Genomic DNA, 22,413 nt, shown 5'->3' with positions numbered 1-22,413 from the left:
CTCCTCACGTATATATGACGGTCCTGGACAAGACTTGTAGCGCTAGAAGAGAAAAAAGAGAAATTACAAATTTCAAAATTGGCTCTTCGTTCCGTCTCGAGCTCACGTGCAATGCGGAGGTGCAGCTTCAGAGCACAGGAACAAGAGGATGCTTCCTTGGCTTGTCGCTCCTTTTATCCTTCTTCGGGCGGGCGTAGACCCTCCTCCGATCCGCCCCGCGGGCGTGGCTGGCGGTGTTGGTGTCTAGGACAACCCCTTCCTGGGCGGGAAAAAGGCGCGCCCCAGCTACGCCGCTTCGGGCATACCAGCCAGGACACGCCTCCCGCCCAAAATGGTTTCCCGGGGAGATCGGGGTACTCTACCATACGTTCGGGGGGACCGAGTGGTCGCCCCTTTCCATATGATTGGGTCAAATATAACAATATTTGAAAGACCATCTTTTCACCATGATATTTTTCCTGGGAACACTGAATGGCAGATAAAAAACCCTGGCATCAATTTAGCAGATCGACTTTAACAGTGGGCTCCGTTTAGTAGCATGTGATTGATTATTTATAGTACACAACTCATAGTTTAAAAAATTATTTTTTATCTTCATGGAGCATAAAGTACTTAGTGGCGGCCTTTTCCCTATAGCAATATGCCCAACTAGTTATACTTCACCTTCCTTTTCATAATTAAATTCCCTGCTTACCTGCTACTTGCTGTATATATATATATATATATATATATATATAAATAAAAAATGATTACAACAAATTTTTGCATATTCTCTTCTTATCTATTATACAGATTACACACATGAAGCACACTTAAAGTACACGAAGCACACAAAGTACACTGCAATTCTATGTTAGTGTGAGCAAAAAGCAAGGCATTGTCCACTTATTGTAATAAATTAAAGTGACATGAAGCCAGAAATATTGGTGGGAATTTATTTTGGGATGAACTCATACATTTTATTGAAAGATGTGAGACAGAAACAATTGTTTTTTTCAATAGCACTTGGAACGGTACTATAGGAAATGATTGAATCACCCTTTATTATTTAGTGTTGGCACCAGGCACAATTACCTAAAACTGAGTGCAGCACATGAATTGTATCTGTGCCTATCTCAAGGCAGCCTTTACAACAATTTATATGGGTCAGATCGGGTACCTTGGAAGTGATTTATCTTCACACCAGTGATATTCTTAGCAGATTTAGTAGTACAAATCACCCTGATAGAGTGAAATTATAGACATTTTCAGAGGAGTGGTTTAAGAGCACCTCACCTACATTACACATCATAGAAGTGAAGCACTGACCATTTTTAAGAAATTACATTGTTGGTTTCACGGACTGAAAATTGTCTGTTCTCATATTGCTTGTCTGACTTTAATATTTTAAGATAAACTACACAATATTAACATCTCAGGTGCATTACAGTGTTGTCAATACTGGTAGAATAAAAGGGAAAATTGGGACTTATTAAGTTACACATATGCTTTGGGCAGCTGAAGATGAGTCATGGACATGTACTGCCATTCTGCCCAAATTCCTAGTTAAAGACAGGATAGAGTGGTAACTAACAACTGCAGCGAACGCATATTTCACAATGGAGGCAATAATAACTTTAACTTTTAAATGACAAGAAGAAAGACACTTACCAAGAACCCAGAGGAATTATCCAAAAGGCACCTTAACCTGCAGATAAAGTTTCTTTCCATAAATGCAGAATTTTCCGGAGGGAGTTGGTCTGGGTCGTAATAGGATGTGCGCTGCGTGAATTCTTGATCACCTGTAGTGATTACATGAGATACATAAAGATTTATTTGTATAGAAAGGATTACATTTCTGTGGGCCAAAGTCCATCTAAGCAAAATGAATACGATTTGCAGCCAGCATTTCTGTATTATTATATCAGAACTGCAACAAATTATGTCTTGAGCCACACATGTTCAATGCTCCTTTTCAAGCATGCCTGACAAAGTTCTATTCTCAGTCTAAAAAGTGAGTTTAATTTTAAATGATTTTGCTCAACTACGTCTTCCGGGCATCCAGGGCATACTTTAATATTTAATTGCAGTTATAAAATGACATCTGTCATCTTAGGAGAGTCAGTTAAAATAAAGTATAAAAATCATTAGAGGATGGCCACAGCGATTGTGAATAAGCACACATTTCAGCAATCTTCGGATATTTATTTTGGTTTAAGTACAATAATGCAGAGATGGCTCAATGCATGTGTGCATATAGACAGAGTACCATCTTGGAATGATTTCAACATTCAAAGATGTCAACAGTTTACTCGTGTGCACACATTGCTGTCATCTTGGAATCACTTTTCCAAAATTATTTGAAAAAACATTCCAACACTACTGCCACATTTGTGTGCACAAGTACGGTAGACATTAGGAGAATAAAAAAGCACTGGCAAAGCCAATTGCTGTCACTGGAGAAACCTATTGCATTTGTCAATGCTTGTCTGTAGTTGGGCCAATCACTAGGGGATATGTGTAGGCTGAGTGCCCCGGGAAGTGGGCATGTAAAGCTGGAAAAATATAATCCGCCAATATTCAGTGCACATGAATTTGACAGAGAGTTCTGAAGGAAACAAGTGTTGGGTGGATGCTTAAATTATTTTTGGCCACTAATAATTACCTGGACTGGTGCCTATAACAAATAGGGTAAGTTGAGGCTACTGAAACGTTGTCAACTATCTTAGTAGCAGGTATACGTATGCGATATTTCAGTTGTCCATCCTTGAATGGACAACTGTGGAAGCTGCTGACCATTGGTTTCCACTTGGAGGAAATTGACACTGAAATTAAGCAGTTGTCAATTAGAAATTGAGTTATTCTGCCTTTGAGTTTAAGAAACTTTTCAAACATTGATAGATGGTAGTCAGCCATGATCTGAACTGATTACAGCAGAGGGGCAAGGGCATTGATATGCAGGAAAAGGTTGCGAGGTATCCACATAAGAAAAATCTGAATGTCCTGATCAATTTAACTACAGTGACAGTGAAAACATATGAGAAATAAAATATGATTGTGGAAATATAAAAAGGGACACACTAACATCAAAGGCCCGTGTTCGTGAGTGGCCTGGAATAAATGCTATTATTTTCCCAACCCCTGGAATTACTGTTACTAGGAATCCAGGTAAATAAGGGGAAGGGAAATTAATCTGGAGCACATGTCTTTGGGGAATAAAATGCTGGATGCAGTGATAATATGCCAAATTGCCCATGTTTTGCTTAGTGCTTTACACTGCAACGTCAGCTGCTTTCAGAATTGGAATTCCGATGAGCCGGGTAACAACTTTTAAGCAGCCCCATGTCAATAATGGGCCAATAGTAATCCAGGCCAAAGTAGAGGTTATGTATAAATCCAGAATCTACGGCTGTGTTAAGAATTACCAGTTGGTTTCCAGGATTATAAGTGATTTGTCTGGAAATGTTTACAGCAATAGTTCCTCTGCTTTTTTAGATATGTGACTCAAAATAATGCATTCATTTTCTTTTGAAAACAGATTAAACACATTGGCAAATGCTTTAGCCAACGAATTTTGTAGCAAATCACCTTGTTAGAACCTGTCACAAATATAGTTTTCAATTCTTTTGCAGAACAAACAACTCGAAACAAAAATCAATGAAATGCCAAGAATATACAAAACAGTGCACCAGAAAGAAAACCCTGCATAGATTGAATAGGTATTTAAACATGTTCCACTGATATGTAAAGTGACTAGTCATAGTTTTGAATTCTGTTTTGGATAACTCGGCCTTTCTTTCTTCTTAGATTGACAGGAGCACCAACAAATTTGTGCAAGCATCCCCTGCCCTGAAAATACTCAAGGCGGCCCAAGTGGAGCAGGCCTGCATTGCTGCAACGGGCCAGAAGCAAGCTTTGGTCCTGGATACTGTTGGGGAGCCTGGAACTTTGGTTCAGTGCGGAGACCGACTAATATGGTAGACCGGATGCCGCACTGGTTGCCCAACTGGCTCCAGGACTGAACATTGAAAGATTTGCTGCTATCCCAAAGACTTTGTCATTGTGACCTGTGAAACTGGAATATAGAAGCCACAAAGGCTGAGGGGGGCCCTGACAGATTATACCGTGCTGTGCAGAACCTAGGGTCCTATAAGTGCTGCTGGACACCCACTGCACAGTTATACATTGCAAACGGCACTACCAACGATTTGGACCAGATTTGAATCTTCAAAGTGGGACAGGTGCTCCTTGGCTGGGGGAGCTCATATTTGACGAGTGGGCATCCTTGAATGGGCCCAGAGAAGTGGTGAGGATGGTGAATCGGGTCAGACAGAGGAGTGATGGAAAATACAGCTTGCATAGCCTGGCAGCAACTGTGGGGCGCTTAAGAGCTGCCACAAGACTAAAAAGGGTTGGGCCATTGCTCCTACATTGGCTGGGACTGTATTGATACAGTGACGTAGTTGTGTTTACTGTGGTACATTCTGGGAGACCAAACCCTGGTCTTTGGTACCTCATGCAGGGGCCTTGCGAAGGACTAAGTCAACTCCTGGCACAGCGGATCCCGGCTGGTTGTGCCTGGTGCACTGAACCTTTAATAGATACAAGATATGGGTAAGGATAAAGGGGCAACACCGGCGCAGGTCAACAGAGTTGACTGATACACTGTGGTACTGCCTGAGGCACTGTTGGCGGGGGTTGAGCGGCCTACTGGAACATCGGTTTAGGGACCCAACTCTGCGGAGCTTATGGCAACAATACAAGGCTCTCGGGCGGCGCTGGAAGGGATGAAGGATTTAATAGCCATGGAAATCAACCATCTACACCTGTCTCTACCGAAAGTGGCGAATTGGAGCACTGCAGTGGAAGATGATGTTGACGCTCTCAAGAAAGCGGTCAGGTTGCTTAAGGCCTTGGTGGAAGGCTTAAAATGCAGTGCCACGCACATGGAAGACAGCTTGAATAATACAGAAGAACAGTCACAGAGTAATAATTCCCGTCTAGGTGGATTCCCAGAGCAAGTGGCTGGTCCCTCGGCAAAGCCCTTCTTGGAGATCTGGATAAGACAAACACTCAGGTCTCCACAACTCTCGAATTTCTACACGGTGGAGAGGGCTCACAGAGCCACGCCCGGGGCACCCCACAGGCCATGACTGCTTGACTTTTTAATTACAGCAATGCCATTCTCCAGCATGCGCACACACACAGCATCCCCCCACCATCAATACGAAGACAAACACATTTTTATTTACCCTGACTACACCCGTCGGATCCGTACGTTTCTTATCTGTCATTGGTCAATTGAGAGACCGTAAAATCAAATACACCCTGATGTTCCATGCTGAACTGTGAGTTCAATATGATGGCTGTGTCACTTGTGGACACTTTGGGACAGAGATATAATACCAGTACCCCTAGGAGATTAGGCTCTCAAACGGGTGTGATGCGGCGCTTGGCCCACAAAGGCAAGACAACACCTGAGACTATGGTGGCTCAGGAAGCCCCAGCTGCAAATCGAATTATAGTTTGCCCAGATGGCACCCTGAGGTCAGAAGTACCGGGATCACTAGATTAGAGTGCATTTTCACAGATTAGACTGGTGCCTCATACCTTATGTGACAGTACGGATGCTGGATAGGTGCTACGAATTTCACTGTCAACGGCTATGGTGCGCAGGGGGTGGATCATGTGAGGTTTTGTTTTAGGCTACGCCAACATGGCTGGGGGCAGCAGGCCAGGGAGACCCCCAGAGCGAGTTCTGGTTGACGTGATATCAGTGTGTGGCAGGACAAGCAATTCAAGGACACATCTTGGGAAGATGTCAATTGTATACCACCTGTATAATTAACTTCCTGTGTGCCTGTTTATGCTGACAATGTGTGACTCCATGATGGTCCAAAAACTCCTCCCTGGGGAATTACAAGACATATGGGGGGCCGTACTTGACATAGTATGCTGACACCGCATGTGGTGTGCTGAATTTGACTACTCTGTGGTGGGAGGTGGCTGGGGGCCTGCCATCTTGTGATCTGCTGAATTCCTCTTTGGGGCCACGGATCGAGGACTGCTCTAGGGAGGCGTAAAGTTTGGCAATGCGCCAGATTTACGTGATTAAGTAAGTATGGGGCAGCGTCAAAATCCATGGGTAATGCATCGGAAACCCCATCACAATGCTCATGGAATGCCCTCTGGCACAGGGTAAGGCAACACAGTGACTTGCACTGCCTTGCCTTACTCCATATCTAAGAGGCAGTGCAAAGCCATGCAAGGTCACTTTGCATGGCCTCATGGATATTGTTGAGAGGTTTGCGCTGCTGGAGCGTCAGAAAAATCATAGCTCTGGAGGGGCACGCCTCTCATAAACAAGCCCCTTAATATCTGCTTTAGTTGATAATCGAGTGGGGCGGGAGTAGGAAAGTGGAGTGGTGACTGGTGCCCTTCTGGCTGCAGGTTGAGCTGGAGGGGTAACGCAGATTCTGCCTGGGGGATGGAGGTGGTGGGTTTGGTTGGGGACTTGTTCTAAGTTGCCTTTTTGTAGATGTTTATTAGTGGAACAGTGCTCTTGACACACTCAAACCTTTAGCTTTGCCCCCAATGCTGACATGGTCCAGTGTTAGGGCCTCATAGACTAGGACAGAGAGACATGTTGGGTATGGGACATGATTTTAAGTTCCTTACATGGAATGCCAGAGGTCTGAACAGACCCTGTAAATGCCATAAATGTTTGCCTACCTTAAGCGCTATTGGATTTCAATCACTTTTTTACAGGAAACCCACTTATGGGGCGATTGGTGGCCTCACTCTGTCTGAGATGGAGAGGGGAGTGCACTCAACTTCTCATTCTGGCTTTGCTCGGGGGACCCTTGTATGTGTAGACCCTGGTGTCCCTTTACAAGAATCTGGGAGTTTGCGGGCCGAACGGGAGATATGTAATCCTCCATGGTATATTAGACACACATTACCTCTGCCTGATTAGTGTTTATGCTCCCAAAGTTGATTATGGGACTTTTTTTGGAGACACGTTGGCAGCAATGAATGAGTTCCTGCCCGCTGAGTTTATTTTTCAAGTTTTGAAACCCACCGCAGCTTTGTAAACTCATCAATTGCATAAATAATTTTTATTACAACATAGAAACAATATTTATAATGGTAGAAACAATAAGAACACTTATGAACTCAAGATGTTTAAAACTAATTTGCAAACCGTGTATAAAGATTATAAAAGTTACGAATAACGTGGGAGCGAACTATTCTAACTTAATACCATTTTCAGAATGCTACTTGTGTCTCTTACAACAGTTATACAGTTAATTAAAGCATTTTCCGAGTTGAGTAGGAGTTTGCATAAGTGAGAAGTATTATTAGGAGTCCTTGTGTTTTTTGGTTGAAAGCAGCTGGTAGAAGTGAGCAGTTGTTCTAAGGCACAGAGCCATTTTTGAATAAAGTACTACCTCACCTGCCATGAAAGGGAATCCTCCGTGGAATATCATGTTTTCATCTGCAGGGCATGAATGGCAGCAGTATTTATTTTGAACTGAATATTTTACCTACCGCAGAAAGTGTTGTGTAGCCGATCAGATGGCTTATATCTGTAACCCTGGCAGGTGAGAGTAGTGAATATTTGCCGGGTTACTCTAGCCGTCATTCTTTCAAGGTGAAAGAGAATGGCAAAGTTTGGTGACTGTGACGTGATGTTGGCAGAGCTACAGAATTAAAAACTGTGTTTTTGATCAAAATATAAAAATAACCTGTTATTATTACATTCAGCATCAGACAGACAATGGGCATTTGCATTGAAATTATTTTAGTTTCGAAGGCTGTGCAATTCCTGCACTTTGCTGGATAGATACACCTTTCCTGAAGACCGTGAAGTGTGGTACTACAACTGAGGTCCAGAGGAACATTTACTAACACACACTTGGTCGGCTAGCACCCTCTAATCATACATTAAAAACAGCCATGGGCATCACCCATGTGAATAAGGAAACTGCTTTTAGGACGCCCCAGGGGAAGAACACCTCATCAAGTAAGTAGTGGTGTTTGACCTTTCAAGTTTATCAAGAGAAACATATTACATACAAAAGCCGCCTGGACCACAAATTGAATATTCCTTTTGGAAGAGGGTTTGAAAAATGGTGTAAAAGGGAAAAACATGTGTGCACTTTTTAGTAAGGTAGCTGGGTAAGAACCACTTTGATAATCAAATGGGAGGAGGATCATCCATTACATATTTAAGGGCCAGACATATAGGTTTGATATGTTATCCTATCATTCATAGTAAGTCATTGAAGGGCAATGTGGGGGATGCAGAATGTGGACCCCACTGGGGATGCCCTGTATTGTATGGAACAGAACCATCCCCAGGCATTTAAACAGCATCTATTCACACTGCTGTGAAAGGAGACCCCTGTATTGCACTGTGCCCCCATCCCCCCCACCCCCTCCCCCCGCAGAGACTTTCCTGGGGACTGCAATGACTGCTTACATAGTCAGACAGTTTACATCTTTCATAAGTCCTGCATTAACCCATCATAAATGAACCACCTCTTTCTGAAGGTATGAAGAGTCATATGGGGACCAGGATCACCTGCCTCGGGAGCATTGCACTTTAAGGGGAGTGGTAAAGTAAACCGAGTATACTGAGTTGATTTCAAGCCCATATTTCTGCCACTCTCATAGGTGGGGGATTCTTGGTGCCCACGTCCTCCGCACATCTTTCATCATGTAAATATATATCAGCAGCTCGCCCCATGCCCTCGGTATCATGACATAAAAATTAATGCGTAAAGAGATCACCTTAAGAATCTAAAGTTAGGTCGTAGAAAAAAAACAAAGAAAAAAGAACAAGAAAGGGAGGATAAATGTAAGAAAGAAGTAATAAAGGAGAAAAAGCAAGGAAGGACACAATTAAAGGAGAATCATCATAAAGAAAAAGCAAAGAAGGAAAATAATTTATAAATAATGTGACAGAGAAAGGAGAGATGGAAGGTAAAAGAAGGAAAAGAGAAGTCAGGATTGAAAGAAGTAGAAAAATGGCAGAATTAAATAAAAATGGAAGGAAATGAGTGGGATGAAGTAGAAAATGAACGACTAGAGGAAGAAAATAAGGAAGTGCAAAGAAATGAGAGGAAAGAGGTAAGTAATGTGAAAAGTGGAGGATAGGAGTAAAGAGAACAGAAAGTACAGACGGAAGGATAAAAGGAGCATGGAGAGATAGAAAAAGAAAGAAGTAAAGGTGGAAGTAGAGAAGAAAGGAGAAAAAGAAAGGACACAGAAAGGGGAAAACTAAAAGGGAAGAGGAGCGAGAAGGGAGGAGACAGGGAATGAGAAAAAAGTAAGGAGTGAAGTGAAACTGGAAAGGACCGAAAGAAGGGGAAAGCGAAAAGAAAAGAAGGGATAGGAGAAAAAGGAGAGAGGAAGGAAAATGTAAACAAAGAGGCAGTGGAGAAAATGAAGGGGAAAGAAGAAATTGTACGAGGAAGGGGATAAGCAAAATGAAAAGGAAAAAGAAAAACAGACGGGAGAGAACAAAAGAGAAATGTGTGACTTAAGGAGTAAGGGAAGAAGGAAAACTTGGAAGGATAGAAGAATGGGAAAAATAAGGAATAATTGTAGACACTGTTATGGTAGGAGAGCCGGCAAAATAAAAAAGAAAAGGAGATAAAGAAGGGAAAAAGAACGAGAAGGACAGAGAAACATTTAGAAAGACGGAGAGAAAAGGGGAAACCAAAAGAAGACATAGGTAAAAGAAATGAGGAAAAAGCACAAAAAGAAAGATAACACTCGGGTCATACAACTGAACGCAAGTGCACAGTTTCCATTCCTGTAAAACTAAAGGGCTTTCCTCTAATCTTCATTGATACCCTCAGGCTGAGTCAAAAGAGGCTGGGGTGCATGCTTCTGCACAGTTCCCCTGCCTCACAGAACCAGGACTGCAGTATTTTAAAGTGCTGCCGCAACAGGTGGCCACCTGCATATTATTGAGACTGTCCATCACCTAGAGGCAAATTTATCAAAGGTTTTGCATCACCCTTGCACCACACAAGGGGACGCAGGGCATGGCCATGAGTGGCTTGGTAAATCGGTGAGGCAGCGGAAGTCGCTGCCCCGCATTACTCCATCACAGGGAGGCATTCCACAAGTGGCATTCACCCATTGATTTTGGGGCATTCCCATATTTACCATGAGTGGTAGACCTCGTAATGCGTAAACATGCTAGACCTTCCCAGGGGAGGTGTAACGAGGAGAAATATCTTTATGGATCCTCATTTTTACCTCCTTGTGTGCTGCTGTATGTTTTTGTGCAGAAAGGCACACCTTCCTGCACAAAACAATCCTGCCTTTAAAGCAGGCGCACTTGTACCATGGTGCAAGGGTGCCTGAGTTTGCATTAGGCAGCTCACAGTTTGCCCGCGCAAGGAGAGGACAGGAATTGGCCATATGGTGTTAAATATGGAGCATTCCTGCTCTCTCCCTGTCACACAATGAAGAGCAGCAAGGTGTCTTGCTGTGCTGCATTGCATAACATACTGATAATTCTGCATATTAATGTGCAAGTATGTTAGAAGCAGCCGGCAAATTACTGGCAGCTCAAAAAGGACCTGTTGGAAACCACTGTCCTAGATGGTCAATGCCACAGCATGTTGCCGAGGTTTAATGGGAAATGCTTGGCTTTGTGCTATCCGCAGAACATTAGATTACTGCACTGGTAAAAGGAAAGAATCATTTTTTGCTCCAATGCCCTGTGGCAGTTTGTGGTTAAAGTGGAATGGGCATTCCAGTGATGTCTCACTGGACAGTTCTTACTTCTTAAGGAGAATTTAGGCTGTTCAACTGTCACAGCAAATCTATTAAGCCCCAATTTTAAAAAAATCACCACAACAACTGAGTGTGCGATTTTAGCAACAATATAAATTCATAAATGCAAACGCCTCTTGTAAAGCAGAATGCCAGTGGTTCTTAAATTTGGCCGCAGAAAACATCTACAAAATCATTCGCAGATGGACTAATAAGCAACACATGGAATAAGGAGTCTTTTTGGGGCATATTCCAGTTACACATTCCATTGTCTCTTCCATTCCATCCTCTCTCTTTTTCCGCTGGAAACTCAAGAAGATCCTTTAGCAATAAGCTGCTCATATCTTTTTTTGGCAATGCAACACAATGGATATACAGATTGTCTTATAAATAGATGGTTATTTGTCTCTCATAACAATTTGGAGGGAGACTCTCGGGCACACACAGCCTGTTTCTCAGCAACCCTGGAAGGACTAAAATAACATTTGTAAGTCGTGGTTGCAATTAGTCCTGGTGTTAGATATTTTTTATTGACCTGGAGCTACAGTCATTTATCATTGAGCTTCCTACATAGATCTCATTGACATACTCAACTCCCTCAAAGCCAACTCATATGCAGATGATGATTTGCATTCCATCAAAGCCTTCTTCAAAATATTCTGTCTACCATACCAAGCACTGTCAACACCTCACTCACTCAAGACATCTTCCCAGAAGCTCTCAAGACAGGACAGATCCTCCCACTCCTGAAGAAATCCACACTCAGCCTTGTTGACCTCACCGATTAATAACGCATCTTTCACCTTCATGGGCAAGATTATCAGGCTCTAAATTTTTTATTTTATGTGCAAATAAACCAATGCAACTGTTTTCAAATAAACATTTTTTTCCTGTGGATGTAAATACCAGATTTTACTATAATTCATTTTGTGGTACTCAATTTACCTTTTCTCATCAGGATAGAATGCTGGGTGTCTTGCTGACACACAAACTCATGAATTACAGATCACTGCATTTGTGAACGTTCAGCTCACTTAGCCATTGATAATGAAAGAAGGCTTATCACCGGGGAAATCCCAAAAATCCTAATAGTAGCATTGGCTACCAGACCCTTCTCTATCAGCAGCAGGAGGTAATTATGCCTCGTCTTGAGTTGGCTTTGATTCCTGCATGTCTTCATGTCGGCAGTGATCATGCATAGTTGGTCTTACCTTTATTTAAGGCACATCCCTCTAGCTGTTGACAATCTGTGCACTCAAGTTCTGCATGGTGGGGCAATCTTTTCTCGTTTTTCAAAGTGTGTATGAGTAGGTCTGTGTTTGTCTATCCGTGTACTGCTGGTCTACTTGTAAGATCTTAATTTGAGCAGTGTATGCAGCATAGCTGTATCCTTATAGAGTGATGCGCGTGCTTTTATGGAGACCGATCCATGTGTGGGTTGAAGAGAAGAATCTGGATTGTAAGTAAGACTGTAGTAATACTTCATCTGTCAGTAAATTCATGTGTGCATATGTTGTTAGATAAGATGCTTTTGCTACTCACCAGAAGGAGTTTTATTGTTGTGGGGGTTGGGCAGAATACATTGGGCATGATTCCTATTCTTTCTCTGTGTTTTCAATTAAACAAACCTGCTTATTTACTGCTGTGCACTAAGTACATAGTATAATTATTACTTAATATTTCTACTATTCCAGCATATTTAGAGACATACATTACTATGGCATCATACCTCAGCAATACCATTCAGGCGGCAGTTGCAATAAAAAGTAATGTCAGAAACCAAATGCAAATAAACGCAGAAACATGTGCAGTAACATGTCTGCTGATGTTATTTTCTATTTAACGGAATACACCACTACATTTTGGAATATCTGCTTATGATAAGGTTTTTGCCGTCTGAGGATGAGAAACAGCGTGTACAACGCTGTCATTACATCGCAGTACTAGTACAACGTGGTCGTTACAACGATCGTGTTGTTAGTACGTGATACATTTATATCGCAAGTCATTAGAACGATTTGCTTTAGGGGGTGCAAAGGTATTGGAAATGAATTCCAACACCTTCCCTACTGTTGCGCAAACTGGAGTAGGAATAGTAAATAATTCTATTTCTAAGTCCAGCGAGTCCCCTACATCAACTCCTTCTAATGACTTGCCATGTTAATGTATCGCCTACTAACAACACAGTTGTTGTAACAACCACGTTGTAAAAGCACGCAATGTAATACATCGCTTTTTAATATTCTCTGAGGATATTACCTATGGAGTTAGCAAAGGACTCTAAATTAGCCTGACAGGTGTTTGTGATCCAAACTTTGTTTATATTCTGGTTTAAATGCAAAGTTATCGACACAGGTGCGGATTTTCATGTTAACTATGCGTTTACTGTAAGTGCCTTTCGGGGGAGTGGCCAAGATGGCGACCGTTCCAGAGGCTTAAACGAGTGGATGACTTTGGGGCAGTATTGGGCCTTAGGGTAAACTGGTCCAAGTCCTGCCTGTTCCCTCGTCACCATATTCCGGAACAAGAGAGGGCGAACTGCCCCTTCTCTTTTCTCATGGCATTTGTCACGTTCATATACCTGTGCATACAGATTTTCTATTTTGACGGTGACCGAATGGAGGGAAATGTGGGCAGAGTGATGAACTCGATCTGGGGCTACCTACCATTTTGGGTGTTGTTGCCCCTGTCGGCCGTTGTCTGGGTGGCGATCCCTAAGATGCTTATACCCCCATGGCTGCTATACTTCTTTGCAGCCTTGCCTATTGTGATTCCCACACTTTTTTTTGTAGATCTGAATAAGTTGCTGGTAGAACTGATTTGGGAAACGAGAGAATACCTTCAGGAAGGGTGCTTTGGCCTCTACTACTTGACGGCTCAGTTGGAGGGCCTGGTGCGGTGGTTGGGTTCGACTTAATGCTCGGGTCGTGCAGGGGTCCGGCATGCACTGGGTGGGTCACACCCATGCACCTGACTGTCCTACCCTGGACTGCGGTTACCCCATGTGATGCACCAGACGGACTGCTGGCAGAATTACATCCACAGGAGTGCAGCCCGATCCCCATACTCAACACTACTTCCTATTTGGCACACAGTGGCACTCCAAGAATTACACCGCCATCAAAGACTCAGAGCTGGGGAAAAGCCAGAGTAGCTCATTTGGGTACCTGTTCGGGGAGGGAGCGTTCCTGTCCTTCCAGGCTCTGAGGGACACACACACCCTCCCAGTGGCACTTTCTGACATACAATGTAGTGTATCAGGCAGTCGCTACACACTCGAGGTGAGGCCGCACTAAATCACCTATGGCAGAGCCTTTATATAGAGCTTTGTTTCATGGGAGCGCACGCAAACTAATATCGGACCTCCACAATGCTCTACTGAATCATTATCGAAGGTCTCACACTAAAACACGAGAGCGCTGGGCTCGGGGGCATACATACATCCCTTTCAGACAAGCAGTGGGCTCAGCCCTGCAACAGTTTAAGGGGAATCACATAATCTGTGTTTTTGTTTCACACAGATTACCTACCTACATCAGGTGTACTTCATGCCACGGTGCATAGCACACATGCATCCCACTGCCACAACGCAATGCCCCATGTGTAGATCACTGGATGCAGGCTTCTTTCACCAGGTGTGGTAGTGCTCAGTAATTGAACGGACCTGGGAGGAGGTGGCAGAGGCCACATCAGAGTTGGTCAATGGAGTGGTCTTGGCTACGCCGAAATCCTGCTTACTAGTTGGTCGCCCATGACCTGGATTCTATCTCCTCCATAACATGGACTCGCAGAGTGAACTATGTCTTACTGTTTTAAAAGTTCCTGCTGATTTAACTGTTTGGTGAAAAATGTTTGTTTAATTAATGCTTGTGTACCTCCACTCTGTTTGCTCCTGGATCCAGTTTGGGCTTTGGACTGTTTGCCTACATGGTTCTTTGTCTCATGATTGAAAATAATAAAGATAAGTAAAAAAAAACACCTGAATGTCTTTCTAATGGTAAGTCCCCTCATCTACAGGTATGACAAAGTCATACACTAAATCTGATGATTACACTATCTTTTTGACATAAATATCTACTCTGGAACTATATGGCCCGTAAACTATGAAGATGAATGATTGAGCCTCTCTACCTGTTCTGGGACTCTCAGGTAGTCCTGTTTGTGGTAACAGTAATACGTGAATGGTAGGAATGAGCTACATAGACAGTACATGGCTCAAACAACAACTTCATCTGAGTGATGACGAATGCACAATGGTATGCCTAGTAGTGTCTATTACATGCTCAGTGAGTTCAAACACTGTGGGGTTCATTTAGGCCTGACCGATAAAAATGTCGAAGATACATTTGCTCCAGGAGTTGCCCGTTGTTGAACAAAATTTACAAATTTACAAATCAGAGCTAAAAATGGGGACTAATGCATAAATCCTATTTTGTATGTGTTACCACAGCTAGATTTGTGGATTTTCAATGGCAAATATCATGTAGTAGAACCTGGAGGTTTTTGGCGTTGCTAATCTAGAACGGGTGTGAATTCCCAATTTTACACAGAATTGTAATTGGTCCCGTCTATGGTCTGCAGGGCTGGACGTTTTGCAAGATCAAACTTGGATATATAAATACACATAATAGACAAAGTATAAAACATGCTTTTGAGCTCACGGGGAGGGAGCCAGCTGTATTTCCAATACCATGAGAGATTTACGCATGATCCTTCCGAGAACCAGCTGTTTGCAGTAACAACTAAGAGAATTGTCGGAAACAGATCATGTGAAAAGTCATCAATAAGTAAATAGTGTTGCAAATACTTGGGCCAGATTTAGAGTTTGGCAGACAGTTTACAAGGTCACGTAAGTTGTGCAGAGAATTTAATGCATTTGTAATAAGGTATATGGAAGATTCATAATGTTTGTGAAGGAGTAACCCATCCACCAAACTCTAAATCAGCCATAGGGTTTCTATTTCATGCATTTGTACAATGAATACAAGTAAACAATAAGTTCCAAAGATACCTTTCACTGTTTCACTAGTTAGCACCCTGCCACTCTCCTAAAACAAGAGCACTAAAATATTTACAAAACATCTTACTTCATTCTGTCATCTTTTGTCAACATAAGATTAACGTCAAATGTCTATACCGGAATGCCGATATGATTATCTCACAGTCAAGTAAGGAAGGAAGTTAAAATTAAAATCCGGCTGCTGCGTTCACTGTTATCATGCTGAATTGAGACTTCCTGTTGATCCTGTGCATGCAGTTTAAAATAATTTTATATTTCGTAGGAGAACGGATACATGTCGCTGAAATGGTCAAGATGGATAACATTGGTATTTTGGTTAACAGAAAATAAGCTTAGAAATAACTAATTCAATACAACCAAACTAAAAGTAAAGGAAAATGCCAAAAAAGATAAATTTATATTCTGCACGATGAAAAAAACTACTTAATCCTAAACCGATGGGTATGAGGGTTAAAAAAATATAAGGCCCTCACCCACCAAGATGGCATACTTCTGGTCTGTTCCTCGACAAGCAAATGGAGATTACTGGCAGGGTGGGCTCCAGTTGTTAGAGCTCTTGGTGGAGAACTGGTGGGTTAGGGTCAACTATGTTACACTGTGTTTATCATGTCCACCTACACCTTCTTAACATACACTAGAGGGTTGTATGTCATGACAATGCATGGTATTACCACGCGTGCCATTACAACGCAGGAATTACAACGAAAGTCGTTACAAAACTTTCGCTGGAGGGCGCTGGATAGTAGAGTAGTTTAATTTTCTATTCCAACTCCAGCCCACGTTGACAGTAGGGAAGGAGTTGGATAGAAAATTAAACTATTTCCTATCCAAGAGCGCCCTCTAGCGAAAGTCGTTGTAACGACTTTCGTTGTAATTCCTGCGTTGTAATGGCAGTGCGGGGTAATCCCTGCGTTGTCATGGCTGTTCACCCACTAGAGGGCAGATAATAATAAGAAGTTCTTATTCAATGCATAGAGAAATTGGCTCTCCTAAAGAATAACATGACAATGATCGACAAGATCTTTTAATGAAAGAGTACTGTGTGTGTAAAATCTCAACTGCAGATGGATGTACAGATTAATTTTTTCGCGCAAAACCCAGCCCACCTGTCACTACTCTTAATACATTAATAATGAGTAGCGGAGGCGTTCAGCATTACAGTAAGTCAAATCGTTTAGGGATGCTCCTTAGCCGAAGTTGGAATATTTTAAAGTGCTTTTTAAAACTCATGTGTGTCGAGTTAGTTCTAAAAGATGATGGTATGTCATTCCAAAATCTTTAACATGTGTAAATTTGAGAAGCAGAGTGTTCTTTCTAGATGATAGTAAACAAATTTATTCCTGAGCTACTAATATATCACTTAAGAATACCAAGACACAGAAATATTGTCAAGCACAAATTCATCAAAACCAAAATGAGAATGGAAAATCAAGAGGAAACACATGGGCGGGTAATATGCTTGCATTTGTTTACTTAAAGCGTCATATACATTCCCAAAAATACTAAAACCTTCTTGTTTCCTTTAAAAAAGGAATCTGATCTTTGTATGTCATTTGGTTGCCACACCAAATTGCATTATTTAAAGTATAACTCAAACTGCCAAAAATGTAGACTTCATTTAAAATGGGGACAACCATACATTGTCACCTTAATAAGTTTCATGCGGTCGTTGGTTCTTTCATTTTCAATACATGCCTTTGTTGGAGATTTTGAAGTATTTTGGCCCTCCAGCCAGTCATTGGCTTCTTCAAGACAATGCTGTCATTCGCGTCTGATGTTTTGTTTAATTAAATACTTGAATGTACATATTTTATGTAACACATTATTTTCTGCATTATTTTGTTTTAGTAACAACAAGATTCCTCAACATAGCTGAATAGTGCATTGCCCATCATTACTTTTTTGTGTGATTAACTTTTAAGATATCTGCTTCATCCAGCTGGGTAGCTAGATAGTGGGAAAACGCTCAACACTCCTCCTGAAATGGCAGAGACAGAGATGGCGTGCCCTTGTTGCAGAGCTATTTTTGGGTGAGTGTAAACCTTTGATATATTTGAAGATTCTATTTTGTTTAGTGATCCGCTCACACCTTTAACTTGTTTTCCTACACCGTGCCATCATAGAAAGTAGGGACATCAGTACACAGACACAGAATACAATGCAATGCTTAATTTTAAGGGGTTGTTTACTGAATGTAAATTATTTTAATGGATTTTTAAAAGATTCTATCTTCCTTCCAGTCATAGTAACAATAATATGGAAGGAGCTTGTCTAGGACGCAGCTATTTGAATTCCCCAAAACGGATCACCCCTTGTTTCCTCAGATTAGAGTTTAAGAAATCATTGTGATCTGGGGAGCGAATAAGGCTCTTGCCCCACATGCCAGACCCAGCTGGCCTTTTCAGCTAATAAGTGGTTGTTACAAGGTGTTCTCAGATCGTTCCCCCTCTATGAACAATATGGAAAGTGTTACGCAACCACCAGATATGATTAGAAAAGCTATAATTTAGAAAATCTAAAATTGAAAAGATCCATAAAGAGAGAACAACCTAACAGCATGAAGAGGAAAAAAAGGGTTGAGAAAAGAAAAGGTTACTAAATTTAAGAGAAATGTATGTGTGCTAGGGTGAAACCATATGCCCACCAAGAATATTTAGCCTAAACCAAAGTTGCATAAATAACAAGAGGGGGTCTCATTAATCAAGGATGAAATCGTTGTGCCATCTAGGAGGAAATCTAACATTCCTCAGGGATACTTTTCTAGAAGGGCCTGGAGTTCAAATCCTCCTGGCAGGACTCCCCTAGTACTTTGAGATAAGAGATAATGCTTGGATATCCTGTCTAGACTCCAAGTTTGTCCATTACTCAATTTGAATACATTAAATCCCTGCTGAATATTTCTATGAGGACAGGAGAACCTGTTGCTTCCCTCCTTACGGGTCCTAGGTAACTTTATTTTCGCCTAATCCCCAAAAGCTAAAGTAGGTTTCTTTACACAGTTCAAATGATCATATTGTTCTTTGCATCTCTCTTGGTGGGAATAGATTATTTTCTACTAAGCTTTCTTTTTTGATCCAGGATGGTGTAATGGAAGGTTTGGGATGCCTTCCCTTTAGGGATAAAAAAAGGGGAGAGGCCTGTAATACTATTAGGGGTAGTTTGGTATGCCCACTCAGTTTCTTTCTGAGTTTCTTTAGCAGGTGTTTTCATTACTTCCACCCATTGCAGACATTTGTTAACAATACTATTGATTCTTTCTACTAAACCGTTAGCGCATGGTCAGTACAAAACTGTCTTGAGGTGGCTAATACATACCCTCTTAAGAAGTCTTGCATGGGGTCTGAAGTAAATAGTACTTCATTGTCAGTGCTAAGCATTTATGGGGTGCCCTTCTCAAAGAAAATATCCTATAAGAATTTTATCAGGACAACAGTAGTCTTGCATCTTGCCACCACCCAGCGAGTACGGTAACCTACCAAGACAATAATACACTTTTCGTTGAGAGAACTACTTTGGACGGGCCTGATGATGCCCAGTGCTAACTGGACCAATGGTTTGTCAGGGATTTCAATAGGTGATGAGGGGGCCTTAGTAAGTAAACGATATGTGTCGCTTTCAGCACAGGGTACACAACATTTCACTATGTTGTCTATGAACCTATCTATGCATTGCTACCAGTACTCAGAACGGACTCTGCTTTTAGTTTAACTATGACCTAGATGTCCTACATGTGCTAACTGTACTGTTTCTACTCTCATATATGTGGGAGGAACAATCTTCCGCCCACAACAGATAGAATCACTTAAAATACAGAGTTCATGTCTCCCTTCCCAAAATTTCAGTACAGAATTTGGTAGATCAAGGCAAGAATCGGGCCATCTTCTAAAATATAAGCCTTCAAAGATTGCAATTCCTTATCTTTTTTCATGGATTTCTCCAATTCTTCCTAATTTACCCCAGCAATACTTATCGCTAGGACAGTTTGTCACAATGTTGGTAATCTCTTAAGAGTCCTAGTCTATCCGGGAACTCTTGTCACACTTCTTTTTCACAATGTGAGGGGTCAACAAGCAAAGTAGGGTTCTTACTATTAGGGTCAAGTTTGATGCCGAACTCTTTTTGGGGTGTCCTCCAAGTATATTGGAGTCCTGTTTTGTAATGTAGGCTTTTATTACTGTAGATCTGTCTTTGAAATTGATTTGCATTCTTACCATGCCCTCCAAAGTACTTGGTATCTATTTTAAACAACAAGGGGACCCCAATTGGTATCAGCGAGGGACCTCGGGGAGCTTAATCATATAAACACAACAGTGGTCCCTGGCAGGGAGAAGAATGCTGATTGAAAATGAATATAGACCCAGTCAGTTCTATATTATTGAAGACATACCCAGCCGGGCAGAGGTCTTCAAGGTTTATATTTAAATCAAAAAATACACAAAACAAAATAACACCTTCAACAATTCACGTGCGTGGGGCACAAGCCTGTACCCAACCACGACCGTGCACAAACAAGGACATACACAAAGGGCTTGCAAGGCAAAATCAACAGTCTCTGTAGAGTTCCAATTTTGGACAGAGAATTACTTGTAGGTAGCATTACATAGTTTCGTATTGTAAATTTCACAGGTATATGGTACACAGTGGGTCGACGACGTTTCGGACCCCCTTGCTAAATGATGGGGTCCATCATCAGGACAAAGCAATGGTTGCCTTTTTTAGTTACTAGCCTCTTTAGCCTAAGGGGGGGGGGGAAAGTACATTAAATTCGCTCACATGCATCATGGGGGTGACATGGTTATAGATCTGTATCCTGATGGAAACAGCGAGTGACTTATTTGGTGTTTGACAAGCATGTGACTGGGTGCGGTTGCACATGCTGTAGGTGACAGTTTAAGTGCTAAAGTGTAGGTGGTTCATAGAGCTAAGTGTAGCATCAGGGTGAAGAACGGCGCAGTGATACTGGAGATATCAGGTGGAATAGATACTACAGTGGTTGTTGGTGCTGGGGTACATTAAATTGCATCGTGATCAAGTGAAAAACAGCGCAGGGGTTTGGAATAAAATGGAAAAAGCCGAAGAATCGTATACAGTATCTCATAGTCAGGTTAAGAATACATTGACATCTTAATCAAGTGAATAAACGGCGCAGTGGTGAAGGGTGTGGAAAAGAATACATTAATGATTGCATCTAGGGAGGGGCGCTCACCAGAACAGCAGTGTGCAGGCTCATGTAAGAGCGTGCAGGCGATGGGAACAGTAGGATACTCTGTTCCGGGATTTTGGATTCATCTAAGGGAGAAAGGGATTGTGTATCGGTAAAACCGGGAACAATCGGGTAATTAACATCAGGATGGGGCAGGGCAAGAGACAGCCTTTGGATTAGTAGGCTTACCAGTAATTCAGTTTACGAGGGTCCAGGGCGGGAGAGGTTAGTTCCTCGTGTCCGCGTTTGCCTGTGCAAAAATTAGCGTATTAGAACAGGCATCTTAGGGAATTGGTCAGGGCGCAAGTCAGAAGGACCACGGTGGTGTTAATCAAGGAGGGGGGGCTTACCAGTAAAATAGTTTCCGAGCGTCCAATGGCGGGAAATGGTTTGTATCTCGGATCCGCTCGTGCCTGTTTGTGAAATAACGTATTAAGGCAGGAATCTCAAAAGATCGGTCGGAGGCGCATTTCTGAGAGACCGAGGCGGGGCTTACCTTAAAAGCCGGATAATACCGGGAGCGCCGTGTCGCGCTTGGGTCCTGGAACCAGGGGGGCCTGCCGGTAAAGAAAGGATTATCAGGAGGGGCACTTGGGCAGGGCTGCAATGATAACAAGGCGAGCGAGGGAGGAGTAAGGAGCTTACCGGGTCAGTCGGCGAGGCTTGCTTCCTGGTTCAACGGGTCAACTGAGCACAACACTTTTAATGTGCTCAGCTATTGGCTGACAAGGGGCCATAAGCATAGAGAAAGGACGATGCTCGCGGTCAATTGCGATGGGGGTATTAGAAATAAAGGGAGATAATGGCGGCCATTTTGAGTGAGGGAAGTGAAGGTTGTGTACAGATAGACAACCACAGTGGAAAAGGATACGGCGCAGTGACATTTGTGAAGTAAACACGTGTGAATTATTACACAGGCAATATTATAAATTAAAATTAGAGTACATTAATTATACATAGCAATATCTGCGAAGGCCACAGTGCTTGAAGATCATAAACTTAAGTCTATGCAATAGGGGTAATAGGTCAGGTAAGTCTTTGCAGTAGGGGTAATATGTCAGATAAGTGTAGTCCAGTCCTCTTGCTGGTTAAGACCAGAATTCAGGCTATCTGTCCTTATTATCCATTTCAGTTCCTCTCTGTTGAGAAGGAGACTCAAATCGCCTCCTCTTGGTGGTAGTGTCACTTGGTTAATAATGGTCCAGCGGATGTCATTTTCCGTGTGTTCTTTTGAAATGAAATGTTCAACCAACGGAGCGTTGGGAGTCTTGCATCGTATTCTGCTTCTGTGCTGGGAAATCCGCAACTTAACCTTTTGCTTGGTTTGACCAACATACAGTAGGTCACATGGACATAAAATTGCATATACAACGTTACAACTATTGCAGTTTGTAAAAGTCTTCAAAACATTTTT

At 42.2% G+C, this 22,413-nt stretch overlaps 1 protein-coding gene across 1 annotated transcript in view; it reads right to left on the bottom strand.

The window, feature by feature from the left end:
- AHR (aryl hydrocarbon receptor) overlaps positions 1 to 22,413 on the bottom strand; it is a 415,687-nt gene that overhangs the window by 127,610 nt on the left and 265,664 nt on the right. Inside the window, exon 6 of the mRNA XM_086941976.1 lies at positions 1,651 to 1,781. Within this exon, the coding sequence (XP_086798102.1) occupies positions 1,651 to 1,781 (131 nt within the window). The remainder of the gene's footprint in view (positions 1 to 1,650; positions 1,782 to 22,413) is intronic.

The sequence above is a fragment of the Lissotriton vulgaris genome, chromosome 10 (genome assembly GCF_964263255.1).
Source record: "Lissotriton vulgaris chromosome 10, aLisVul1.2, whole genome shotgun sequence".
Classification (NCBI taxonomy): Eukaryota; Metazoa; Chordata; class Amphibia; order Caudata; family Salamandridae; genus Lissotriton; species Lissotriton vulgaris.
This window is presented reverse-complemented; position numbering and strand designations above follow the sequence as displayed.